This window comes from Apus apus, chromosome Z (genome assembly GCF_020740795.1).
Source record: "Apus apus isolate bApuApu2 chromosome Z, bApuApu2.pri.cur, whole genome shotgun sequence".
In the NCBI taxonomy this organism is placed as follows: domain Eukaryota; kingdom Metazoa; phylum Chordata; class Aves; order Apodiformes; family Apodidae; genus Apus; species Apus apus.
The window spans coordinates 14384088-14397600 of NC_067312.1; the positions used below are offsets into that span (position 1 = coordinate 14384088).

At 38.0% G+C, this 13513-nt stretch overlaps 1 protein-coding gene across 2 annotated transcripts in view; it reads right to left on the reverse strand.

The window, feature by feature from the left end:
• FYB1 (FYN binding protein 1) overlaps window positions 1-13513 on the reverse strand; it is a 47752-nt gene that overhangs the window by 28888 nt on the left and 5351 nt on the right. For both annotated transcript variants that reach the window (XM_051643376.1, XM_051643374.1), the window contains exon 2: window positions 11877-13155. In XM_051643376.1, the coding sequence (XP_051499336.1) occupies window positions 11877-13128 (1252 nt within the window). In that variant the 5' untranslated portion in view covers window positions 13129-13155. The remainder of the gene's footprint in view (window positions 1-11876; window positions 13156-13513) is intronic.

The following is a 13513-nucleotide window of genomic DNA, read 5'->3' on the forward strand; positions in this document are numbered from 1 at the left end:
CCAGCCCATATAAGAAAAGTGGCAGTTGAGAATCTGCACAGAAGCTACACCCTCAACAAGCAGGTGCAGCATTAAAAACAAGATGGTGCTGTGCAGTAGGCACAGCAGTCATAATTACAGGAGTGGGCTGGTGTGCATGTGTGCTGCACTGTATTCATGCTCCCTATACAAGCCACAACAAAACCATAGTAACTATTGCTTTGAGAGTTCATGATGAAAGAAGTTATTTAACACAACCATGTTTGGATGCCATGAAGTTAAACACAGGATTTTATTGCATGTATCATGTGTGTACTAGAAAGTGCCCAGAAAGAACTGGCCCCAGCTGTACTGAGGGAAGTCCAATAATATATAAGGAACTGGACAGCAGACAAAAAAAGCAAATTCATAGTTCAGTTAAAACTGATTACAATAAAAAAGAACCTCCAGGACCTCTGGATTTTTTCTTCGATTCCACAACTGTATAGTGGAGATTAAAATCTTGTCAAGAAAAGAAACTCAACACATTGGAAAAAGGTGGTGTAAACACAGAACAACAACAAATATTTAATAATGCTTAATATCAACAGTGAAAGTTACAAAAGACTACTTAAAGAGCTTTCTTTAGCTGCTTGGAAGTAATACATTCTGTTTTTGGGGTAGTCAGCAGAAGTGGTATTTGTAATTGTTGAAAGGACCTCTCCTGTGCTAGACAGAAATCAAAGTGAAATCACCAAATCTTGACTGTTCTTCTGCTTACTAAAAAAGAACTCAAAAATAACTGGATTAATTTGGCTTCATGGCTGCTTGGAGCAACTTGTCAACACGTGTCAAAAACATTGTATTTGAAACCTTTTAAGTTCCTCCATTACTTAAACAGCAAAATACTAAAAGTCCCAACACTGCTGCTTACACAGGTAAATTCTTTCATGTTTTTGTTAAGGAACATTCATCTTGCAAAAGCAGACACAATTTAACATATGCCAAGATTAAAGTAGTATGGTATCAGATACATTTTTATTCACATATCTTTTTACAATTTTATTCAAAAGTATAGCCCAGAAGTTGAGTGAAATAACCTTTTCACTTAATACTGAGCGGGCTACAGCAGGGTTAATGTGTACCAACTGGAGAGAGCACAAATAAGGAGACTGAGAAAGATCAGAGGTCTAGAAAACATGAATGCCTGGAGATACTGTACAATTTATGGTTATTTAGGGAAACATGATAAGGCTGAGACCAAAATGAATACTTAAGTCATTGACAAAGAAGAAAAAAAAAGCCCCACATTATTTTCTTTTCTTCATTTCCATGATGGAGAAGACAAGAAATAATGTGTTTAAAGGGCAGCAATACTTGTTAGGAGGCACTTTCTAATAATGAAGTTGGAATTTCTATGGCTTGAGGTCCCTGTTGAAGAAGAGTGATAAATTTATGGCACAACTAAGTTCTAGTACAGTTGTTATTACCCTACACATAGGGCTGGACTAAACAACTTCTTTAAATCCCTTCTGATTCAATGATGACATCCTTTGTTTGGTGTCCTGTCTTTTCCAAATGTTTGTTCTTTTATTAAGCCAAAAGCTAGAGATCTACTATAATATCATTTTGACTAAAACTTGTCTCCCAGAAAGAAGTCCCACTTGTTAAAATACAAGAGAAAGAATATACCACTACAAAGTTTGTCATTTTTCATCTGGCCATTGATACATCATAAGATATTCGTTAGTAAATTCAATAGAAGTATAGCCTAATAAAAGTTTACTAAAATAATGAATTTGCTATACTAAGGGTTGCTTTTAAAACAAGGTGCTTTGTGAAACTATCAGTCAACTACGCCAAGGTTGTGATGACATCAAGTCTTCTAAGACCCTGGGCGCCTACAGACACAGTGATGTGGATTCTGACCCACCTGGGCAATCTACCAGCGGGAGACTGGAGACAGGACCAGGACGAGAGACCAGGACAAAGACGACAAAGGACTAGAATCAACAAAGAACCCCACAGGAGACCCTCGAGCACGCATAATTACAAAGATAGCCAATTCCAGGAAATAAAATGACTACGTAAAAGAATTCTGGGAACTCATTAACATGGAACTGAATATGCATGTTTTTGGTGTATATTAGTTGGGGTGTTTCACTGACTCGTTGGAGCACTCATGGTGGAGAACCCCCAGTGCTGCCCAGCGCTGCAATAAAGAATGCCTGCTCAATAACAGCTTGTTTGTTGTTACTGGGTCTTGATCTCGGAATCCTTACCCAGCCACACCAGCCTTCCACTTCGGTGGGGAGTGTTAGAAAGCAAGGGGGTTTGGAAGCTCCAAAATTTTTGTTTCACCATATCTCTACTGGTTGCATCAGAGGGTTTCAGCATATTCTCTGATTGTGATCCCCCCTCCTGTTTTGGAAGTGCAGACATCTGAATAGCAGCTAAAGCGTATTAGAAAACGACTTCTATTAAAACACTTTGTAACTATGTGAAGATTCCTTAGGGGTAAAACTTCAAGAATTCAGAATTACAGGCTGAAAACTATCATTCATTGGACTTTTCTGTCACATCTTTGTCTTTACTCAACCGTAGACTTGTTTATGATGTCTAGATTTTTTCCTCAGGCATTACATTACCTCATTTCACAGGTATGGTTTATATTGCTTCATTCTGCATTTGTGTATGTATTTGCATTTGAGTAAAGACAAGCTTTGTTTAAATGAGCCAGGATTACACATGACTGTGCTTTTGTTGTACTTCAGTCTCTGAGGATTATGTGTTTTCTTTTAACTCTTCATGGTCTTTACTTTTCCACAGATTTTGTCAGCTGTAATCTCTTACAGTTCTAAAATCCCTACTAGAGATATATGGCATTGACAATCTAAGCATATATCTGCTTTTGGCTTCTCTTAAGCACATTCTAACCAAATAAAGAAGCCAGAAAGGTTTTGTTTGTTTTTGTTTTGGTGGCTTTTTTTTTCCATAAAAGCCTTGTTAGTTGGGATTAATTATACTCTCACATTTTTGTGTTTTTAACAGAGAACCCTATAGCAGTTTTTCTGAGTTTCTACTTAAGTGTTGTGTATATGCACAACATGCATACATGCTTCATGTCATCATATAACATTGCTTCATTGTGATTAGCTTGTAAGATGAGGGTAAAAATTCTGCCCAAGTGTCTGTGCATAATACTTTTTTCATCTGATGTCTCTTGAGGATTGAATCCAGGCAATAGGAAACTTGAGTCAGGAAAGGACAACACATGAGTTTTAGATTAAGTGCTTATTTTAAAGTATAATGGCTGAACAGCATGTCCCTTTTAATGTATGTACATTGCTGGAATCTATCAATATCAATATCAATCTACCAATAACTGAATGGTCATCAGATGAATTCTTTTCTTTTCTTTTCTTTTCTTTTCTTTTCTTTTCTTTTCTTTTCTTTTCTTTTCTTTTCTTTTCTTTTCTTTTCTTTTCTTTTCTTTTCTTTTCTTTTCTTTTCTTTTCCTTTCTTTTCTTTTCTTTTCTTCTCTTTTCTTCTCTTTTCCTTTTCTCTACTATTAGATCTGACTCTTCCCTGCCTTTACAGCTGTAATTACAAGCACTTACACGGGCTGAGGGTAATGTCGGTGTAAACTGCTTTAATTCTAATACTGAAATAATGGGATGAGTTAGGTAGGAAGGTGACATTCAGTATGAAAAAGCTGTTATAATAAGACTTGCTGAACCAAAGCTATCAGTTTCAGTAGTGTTTTGTTTCCTTTTTTAATGGAACATTTAATTTTGACTCTAGTTCCATCTTTTAGTGTCTCTGAGACCCTTGGTACACTGTACCAAGTACACAAAAAGGCTCTATGCTAGCAGTGAAACTGAATTTAGCTCCAGACACTCATAAAAATAAATAAAATTGAAACTACCTCTCGGCTTCATATGCAGCCAAAGCACTCATCACAGGCAACAGAGTTAAGGGTCATCTCTTTGTGGTAGCTTTGACCACTAGCACCTCACTTTCTGAATAATCTCTTCTCTCTTCTTATGCTTCTCAACTTTTTCACTGCTGTGCTACACTGAAGAAACATGCAGAAACTGAAGCTCTCCAAAAAGAAATGAAATAACAGGTTTAAAGGAACAAGTTCCTCAAAACCATTGCAGCTGTATAGCAGCTAAGAGAAACTTGCCCCAGAAACTGTCCATAGAAACTACCAAATATCCCATTACACTGCTGCTTGTGGTATTAAACTTCTTTAGTCACACCCATAATTTCAGCATTTACAGCAGAACTGTGCACAGAACACTGGAAAAAACTTCTGGTTTTGGAGAACCTTCTCAAACAACTTTGATAAATGCAGGGACCAAAAGGCCATCTACATTATTGGAAAATATTTATTTATCAGGAAGTTCAGGACACTGAAATTGTCTTGATGTAAAACTTGTGAATCTGATCCTTGTCATTCCTGGCTTGTGAAAGAGAAATATTGATACTTCTTTGGTAGCTAATGTAACATCTAGAGAAAGAACCCATCTTCCCCTCATGTCCAGATATTCTATGTTCAGCCATCTCAGGAGAAATCAACCTGCATATAACACTACTCCATAATTTCCATGCCTCTCCTGTGTGAACTCAAACTAGTAAAAAACCCAAAATAAATCCCACTCTTTTGAACTCATGTACTCTGTGTAGTCAAAAGCCAGATTAAGGGCTGGATTAGAAAAAGATATCCATTCTAACCTTGCTGAAATTTTCACTGCTGTCCTGAGACGCTGTATTACTCTGTCCTGAGATGCTAATACCAGAAAGAGTGGCAAACTGAAGGAAAACCCCACCAGTTCCTGCAGTCCTTATTGAAGGAACACATGCAACAAACAGTACTTTGTGGGATAGGAATGTGATGGGACTGAATACTTTGGCCAGGGCCAGGTCTCTCCAGTCCTTTTCAAAACTGTATGATAATCTGGACTCTTGGAAGTACTGGTAAAGCTGAAATGACATGTATCTATTTATTCCCTCCTTTAATACCATGGTATCTCACTGCTTGGATGAGAGATGGCTACCTAGATGAAGAACAGTAAGTACCAACATGAGCTGAACTGAAATACTTAAAGAAAAAAAAATAAATTAACACTCACACTTGCAATTCAATGTCCATTGGCCAAAGATACAAACCCCAATCATCATTTCAAGCTGTACTGCAACAGAATGTGGTTACTTGGCACACAGCTTTTAATTGGCAACAATGACAAATAACACTTTTTAGAATTTCCAGTGAAGTATGAAACCATCCCATCCTGGCAGAGGGTGGTCTGGCTTCAGCTATTCATAATTTTTTCACATCTTGGCTGGACTACAGCAATAATGTATACCTACTCTCAAAGTCAGTAGTACTTTAAAAATTCCAGTTAGCTCAATGCAGCTATATGGCATCCTATGAGCAACACACTCTCTTGCAAACACATCAGCCGGGTCTCCAGTCTCTACACAGTCAAGACTTAACCACAAAGACTTAACTCTTAATTATGTTTAGGGTATTGTGCTGTAGCATCTAAGCCATCTATTGCTTTGACCCAGAAATTTTTAGTCCAAGATGGCATACTAAACAAAACTGGACTGGAACAATAATGCACATCACACTATCTCCCATTGCAAGTTCACTCTGATCACACTTACTTCATTATATATACATAGCAATAGACTTATGTAAGAAAATCTGTTTTGTAACAAATCTCTTGCACATACAGTATAAAAACTCTTTACTCACCTAATATCCTAAAAAGCAGATAATCTCCTTCCTTCTTTGGCATAGAATTTGGCCTCTGGCAAGATCTTAATCCCTTTATCCCCTGATGCAGTGAGCTACTGAAGAGGTGTAGATCCTTTCTGCTCTTATTAATGTAAAGAAAACCTGACAGTAATTATCTACTGCAAGGAGACTCTAAACATTCTGCAGGAAAAAACTAAATGCCTGGAATTTTAGATTTCTTAATTAATTTACTTAGTTTTTATAAAAAAAAGACTTAAGGGTTTTCCAAGTAATTACACAGTCAAAAGTTTTGTATTTTGAAAGAAACATCCTTTTATAAAACAAAATGTTTTTGAGCTACTCTGCCAATGTAACAACAGTTTTCAGATTTACTGCAAAACACTTCACCATTTTGAGATGCAAGAAAGCTTTCTGGGTTTTACAGAGGGTTTGTTAAGAACTTGCAGCAACATCTGCAGCAACTGATCACCCACTTCCTACTTTATTCATAACTTGCAGAGAGCTGTTCTCTGCTCTGTTTCCCTCACGTACATATTCATTTAGATACAAACCATGATTTCAAGTTTCACACTTAGGCTGCTTTGGAGCTTCTCAAAGTAATTAGGTAAACTTACATTACTGAAGCTCAGTGCTTTTGATTATGCTGTTGACACACAGCGTAACAGCAGAGACAGAAGGATTATCTGAGATAGGGCTCACACCTTGAAAACAAAGGCAAAGTTATTTATTATAGTCCAGACCTCACTTTAAGAAATGCCTAGCTACAATCTTATCTTCATTTACTTTTATTCTCCTCACTTCTTCTGATTCTACACTTAAATGGTAAGGCTGCTTTTTCAGCTTTCTACAAAGGAAATCCTCTTCCAAAAAACGAGGGGAATTTTGGAGGAAGGGAAAAGGGGAAAATGGAGACCTAGTATAAAACTCCATCCATTTTAAGACTATTTTGCTGACTTTTGCCCATACATCATGGAAATCAGGTAGACTAGGTTATGGTTGGTGGATTTAGGTTATGGTTGGACTTGATGATCTTCAAGGTCTTTTCCAACCAGGATGATTCTGTAAAAAATATCAGAACAGATGGAAAATTTGCCCTTTTTAAAGTGGAACTACTAATTTATCTCAGTTGTGAAATCTTGTTTCCAGAGCAGATGCACAGATAACCTCAAGGATATTTCACATAGCATTTAACAACTATTTGGTGTTTTTTATTCTCAAAATGACATGGGCATGACATATTAAGTCTCAGACCACACAACATTCTGTGTGGCTGTAATTTCAGCTTCACTTCCATAGTTTTCAGGTAAATGTACAGGGAACCAATAATAACAGGCATAAAAATAATAAAATCTAAGAAAATACTAGAAAGACATACTGAGCTGTTGCATAACTTTATCCAGTCTAGCACTGAGGTAAAAAATAAAACCTACATTGACCTTTTAAGTCCAGATTCTGCAGTAAACAGCCATGACATCCTGTGATTAAAAAAAAACAAAAAACAAAAAACAACCCTGTTCTTTTTAACTTTGGAAGATGCTGTCTCATCCTGCCCTCATGTAAAATCATTAACTGCCTGGTTCTAAGGGGCTTTGCAAATACAGTTATTCACTGTCCTCCAGAGTGGTGGTTGCTTGTTAATTACTTTGCCAATAGAGTGTTGGGGTAACTTTGACAAGGTACTTTAAATTTTAATTCCTTTTTTTTCTGGTTGTTGTACCCAGCTCAAATAGCCTTCCTACTGTGTGTCTACACAGTCCAGCACAGAAGAGAGCCTCAACAAAGACTGCAGACACAACCATAGCCCAAATTAAAAATCAGGAGTATTTTCTTACATGTCTTCTCCTAGGTTCAGTATAGTTTGTTTCTCCCAGCATAGCTCAGAATCGTCCCAAGGCATTCAGAGGTGTTTAGAGTGATAGATACCCTGAGCCTTCCACTGACTTCACTTGGATGGCCACCTGTGCATGCACCATCCCACTGAGGTCAGCCCAGGTGCAGTTCTCTGAAAGAAACAGTTGGGTTGTGGCCTCACATGGAAAGATGTCAGCAAAATGACTTCTTTTTTTTTCTAACAAAGCCCTGTTTGCACTTTGGGTGTTTATTATAAAACAGTATTTTTAGTATTATTTTCTGACTCTAGAAAGCCCACGCATCTCATTGATTCTGAGCTGATGTAAGTATGATCACTTCTCGAGGAAAAATTGCTGTAGTGGGACATAAGACTGGAATTTTCCAAAGTGTCATTTACTCACAGGTCCAGACAGGCGTTTCTTAGAGCCTGCCTTCACTGGAAAATAGTAGTGCATCCATAGTCAAAATTACCTCAGCATGTATCTGCAGAAGTTTTAACAAGAAAAGGTATTCAAGAGAAGGTGAAAATTTCTAATCCAAAGCTAGGCCAACACCAGAACAGCAACCTTTATTATTCGTGGAAGCATGGTGGACTGTTTAAATCCTCCTCCCATACATGAATAAGACTGCTGCATCTAAGGTGAATCCTTTATCCTCTAACTTTTAAAGTTATTTCATGCTCAGTAAATACTTGATTATGAAAAAAAAAAGTAAACCAGCTTTCATGGGAGACGATAACAACCGAAAAAAAAAAAAGGTGAGTTGATGCTTCTGAGACAGGTAAGTTCAAACTCCTTGTTTAAATTAGGAAATAAGAGGTTTTCTGCACCTTAGACACATGCCCCTAAAACAAGTGTGGCTGGAACAACACAAAGACTAACTTTTGCCCTTGTGCAGATCAAAACCTGCAAAATCTAGACCTCAGGGAGTTTTGCTCGGTGGGAGAACTATTTCCATTTGCTGCTCTTTCTTTTTATTCAGCATCTGAATCAAACCATCACATTAAGCAACTACGACAAGCTGCTGTTTATGAGGACAAAGTAATGAGCAGGAAAAAATTATGCTGTGGGGGTGGCATCTTCCTGACATGACTTTGATTCTGGAAATTACAGTAAAAAAAAACAAAAAAATATCAGTTTAATTGCCTTTCTGAAGGTTTTGTCATTCAAGTTTTACATTCCAAGAAACCCAGCAGTGATTAATAACTTTGCTGAGCTGAAAATCAGTTTGCTAAGGATTCGCTCTAAAACATCTGGTCCCTCCACCAGGACTGTTCTATGGAGAGTTCTGGCCTCAGACAAATTAGCTGCATTAATTAAACCCATACAGAACATCAAGGTCTACATACCAGCCAACAGGGGAACGGGGGAAGGCTGAAGTTCGGGGCCACCAAGAGCAGCTTCATACTGATGCGGTTTCTGAATATTTCAGTCTTGCCCAGACCCAGAGACTGTGATGCAGGGAAGGTCATGTCTGACCCTTCAGTTTTACTTAGTTGGGTGTGCATTTTGCAACATGTTGGAAGAACAACCTGTGCCACCACTCTAGAAAGCTCCATCCTTAACTGCATTCCCAGACTGATTCACTCAGGCTGGTGGTCACATCAGCGCTGGTTAGGGGCAACTGGAGATTCTCCTTCCAGCAAAAGTTCTGGTTTTATAGCCCTGCTCACGGTATTAATTTTAAACACACACAACAAGTTTTTTCACTCACAGTATTAAAAAGAAGATGAAAAATGGTTTGTGTCTATAACTATATGGGAACAAAAAAAATACATTTGAAATAATTGAATAAAAAAATGAAATAAAATTATTCCTTCATTAATTACATAAAAATGAACTATTTTTTTTTCTTTTCTTTATTTTTTTTTTAAACTGTGTTTCCAGCCTTTTCTAGGATTTATCAATGTTGTACCTAGCAAAGTTCTTATTGTTTTTGTTTAATTAAAACATTTCCTGGTGTCAGTTGCTGAAAATGCTGCCTTTCCATTTTGAAACTGCTCTGGGGGCTCAAGTAAAGCCAGTCACTCTGAGCAGTGCTCTATGGAGAAGGGGCAGCTGCTCAGACTGGCATTTTTTCTTTTACAGAGAGACACAAATTCACATCACTTGAGAATCTAGCTCTTATCATGGATTTGTGAGAACATTTCTGTAACTGTATGATAACACAGGAAAATCAGAATGTAGCAGCTGACAAGAAAGCACATTTTATATTACTGATATGCTCCTAGTTTTTCAGTGCAACTAATAATAACAGAATATATAGTTGATACAGTTGCATGCATACAGTGTTTTTAGTGTGGCTTTTCTATTAAAAGAAAGTCAGCTCTGAACTTTTTCATCCAGTAATAACCACTTTGAATGCTTTCTGTTTCAGGAAGATCAGTCTTGTGAATTCAAAACTGCTGAAGCACAAGCCATCCTGTATTCTAAATATGGAAGGCATAAGGACAAATTTTGCTTTAATTAAATTACATGAATGTACCTGATGCACATGCACAGTGTGAAGTTATTCAGAACATCTATCTATCTATATAAAGCTACATTAGTCATCTAACTGTAATGCTCTGAATCACACGATTGGGCATCTCCCTTTCCTACACTGAAAATTTAAGAGTCTGAGTTTGATCTGTTTAATTAAATCTAAGAAAGATGCTTAAGGCAGACCAACATAGGTGAAATGCCCCCCACTACCAGAAATTACCTAGCTCTGTATGTCACCTGGCACAATCAGTTGCAGGACACATCTTTTAAAATTACTTGTGCTAAAAAAACATATGTGAGCTTTGAACATCATCTTTGTTTCCTGAGCTCAATGCAGACAGTAGCTCATAAAGGAAGAAAAAAACGAACACAAAACCTGCACAAACAACAAAGAAAAAGCCTCCCAAAACAACGTACATATTTAACACAGTAATAAGTTTTTACTTCTGTCCTTGTTTCTCACATGTATTGAGATCAAGAACAGCCTTCCTCTAGACCCATACAACTTAAAACATTGATTTTAAATGTGATGGTAATTTCTTATGCAATCATAGTTCCTAGCACAGGGTACTATAAGAAAGAGAAAAAGCTTCCTTCAGTTCTTATAAAACTTGTACTAGAAATGTGTACATTGGTATCACCCACACCAACTGGAGTGGCTGATTTGAATTTCTTTAGAATTGTCAAAGACTGCCTAAAAACTTTGGAGAAAAACCTTAACTTGAAAGTTTGAAATGTAAGGAAGAATTAAACCTCTTCAAAACTGATCTCTCCTTTAAGAAGGCAACAGTTGGTATGTGGGTCTGACTGCAGGAAAGTACATTTTTACATGAGATTTTAAAGGGCATATTTTGAGTGCCTCAGAAACAGCTTATATCACTTTTACAACTTGTTTTATACTGTGAAAGGCACCTGTTGAAGCACAACTCTTTTCAGGGGTGAAGTCACAGCAATTTATTTTATTTTATTTTTATTTTTTTTCACAGGGATTTCTGTTCTGCCAGATATTTCATACGTATCTACAGAAGCTCTCATCACACACAAGACCATATCACATTTTACAGAAATCTAGTGACAAGCCTTAATATTCATGCCTGGATTGAGACTGTCAGAAGTTTCAGAGGCTTGGTTATCCAGAAAAATACAGAGGCAGAGCCTCAGGTGCTGCCAACTGCCACACTACTGAAGTCATGCAAACATAACAGAAAACACTAAGTCCAGGAGATGTTTTTGGAGTCTGGATTCAGTTCTGGGCACAAACATGGCTCCATGCAGGAACAATTGATTCTGTAATTTTGCATAGCATTCAGATTTCTGAACAAACTTTTAAATACAGCAAATTATAGGGCCTTGCTGTGGTTACTCATTGTGAAAGAAAGAAAGAAAGAAACAAAAAAGGTGAGGTTACTACAGGTTGTACCATATCATTTTGGTGGCCTTCAAGCTTTGCCCAGGAAACTACTGTCAAGAATGGGACACAAAGCATCCATCTCTCACTTGACTTAAATGCCTGTTGAGAAAAAGACTTACACTCTCCGACATAAGCTATACCTATATCTAAGTAGTTTTGAAAAACAAATAAACTAAATACAGAAAGAATTAATCCTAGACTTATCACTGAAGGAGGGAGGATGTCATCTTAATTTCTAACCTGTACAGAAGAGACACAAGCATAGATTAAAGCTTTAAGGGGTTGTCTGATGCACAGGTCGCCTGTTATTTCTGAACAGAACAGAGGATTTCACCTGAAATAAATTGGGTAGTAAATGCATAAAGAGACAATACTCAAGAAAGCAAGAACAGAGAGGACTCACTGTCTCTTTGGATCACCTTCTGGAACTTTTCCAAGTCCACAATGGGTGGTCTGCTGGGCTTCTTTGGAGGCTGGCCCAGCTTGAATAGTGGGGGCAAGTTTTTCCGCTTGAGTGTTCCTGAGCTCCTGTCCCCATCCTCTTTCTCTTGTGATCCACCTGACAGCACTCCTGCAGCAAGTGCTGTGTTCGTCTTACAGATCTTAGAAGAAGAATCTGATTCTTCCCGTGCGATTTTGTTGCGAAAGATGTTGGCGGGTCTCTTTCCCGTTTCCTCAGACTTTTCCTCTGCATTTTTGGGGATGCCTTGGGATGACTGGGACCAGTGGCCAGCAGGCTTCAGAGCCATCTTAGAAAAATGGCTGCCTGCAGCTTCTGCAACACTGTTACTATTTTCATGCATTTCCTCTGCTGCTTTAAATGAATGCATGGTTGTTCTAGCGCTTGACAGTCCTTTTTGTAGAAAAACTTTTTTATTATCTTTGTGGGAGACCTCATGGCTTATTGAAGGTTTCTGTGCAAGAGGTGGTTTGGAGAAGAGAGGCTTAGGCTCATTTTCTTGCTTTGCGGACATCAATGTTTTTGTATGTCCAGTTACTTTTGAAGATGCTGGCTTTGACTCACTCTCCTGTGGTGCACAATTTGAGCTTGGTTTTGCTCCCAGATAATTTTTTTCTTTCTCATGGGGAGCAGAGTTGAGAAATTTGTTTCCTGCAAGTTTTGGATACAGGAGGGACCTTGGCTCTTCTTTTGTCGTTGCACTGGTTTTGGTGAGGGTTTTAGTGCATCCAGGCTTTCCATCATATTGCTGTGGTTCTTCTTTGGTTAAGTCACTGGTTGTGGTGGGGGGTTTAGTGCATCTAAGCTTTCCATAATTTTGCTTTGGCTCTTTTTCCAAGTCACTGGTTTTTGCAGGGGGTTTAGCGCAACCAGGTTTTCCATCATTTTCTCTGTTAGTTGCTTTGAGCTGAACCCCAAACTTTTGTGCCACTGGTTTCAAATATTGGGGGCCTGAATCCTTTTCTCCTTCATCATCAGCTGAAGGCTTGGCACCCAGAGAAGGCCTAAGATGAACAGGTTTGTGAAATGTACTCGGTCCTGATGCCAAGGCTGCATTTCCTTGACGTTCAAATTTCTCCAGTGCTGCCTTCCTTGTCTGTAATCCAGTAAGGGTAGGTTCTTCTGGGACTTTGGCAGGTTGACTGCTACCAGAAACATCCTCTGTGGAGCGGTTAGCCTTCTCAAATTTTGCCATCAGTGACTTCACATCTACTTTGTGATACTGTAAGTATAAAAAAGAGAAAAAGAAAGAGCAGTAATGAGAAAGTCCCTGTTGCAATGTCCACACATACTGTACTTTAAAGAGTTTCCTGGTTGAGGCTTGCAGTACTGCTGATTGGCTGTGGAGATATTGCAGCATATCTTCCTGTAGGGTTAGAGAAGCTGAACATGTTATATCCTTTCTGTGCCTATATAATCTTTCAACTTTTCAGGGCAGGTACTGACTTTGGAGAGTGGTCATGCAGGTAATTTTAGGCATATTATAATTTTTGTTTATTTCTTGAGTTGAGAACTGAACACCTTATAAATATAAGAAAATATATACTACTATAAAGTTAGTGTATCCCTAAAAATATGAG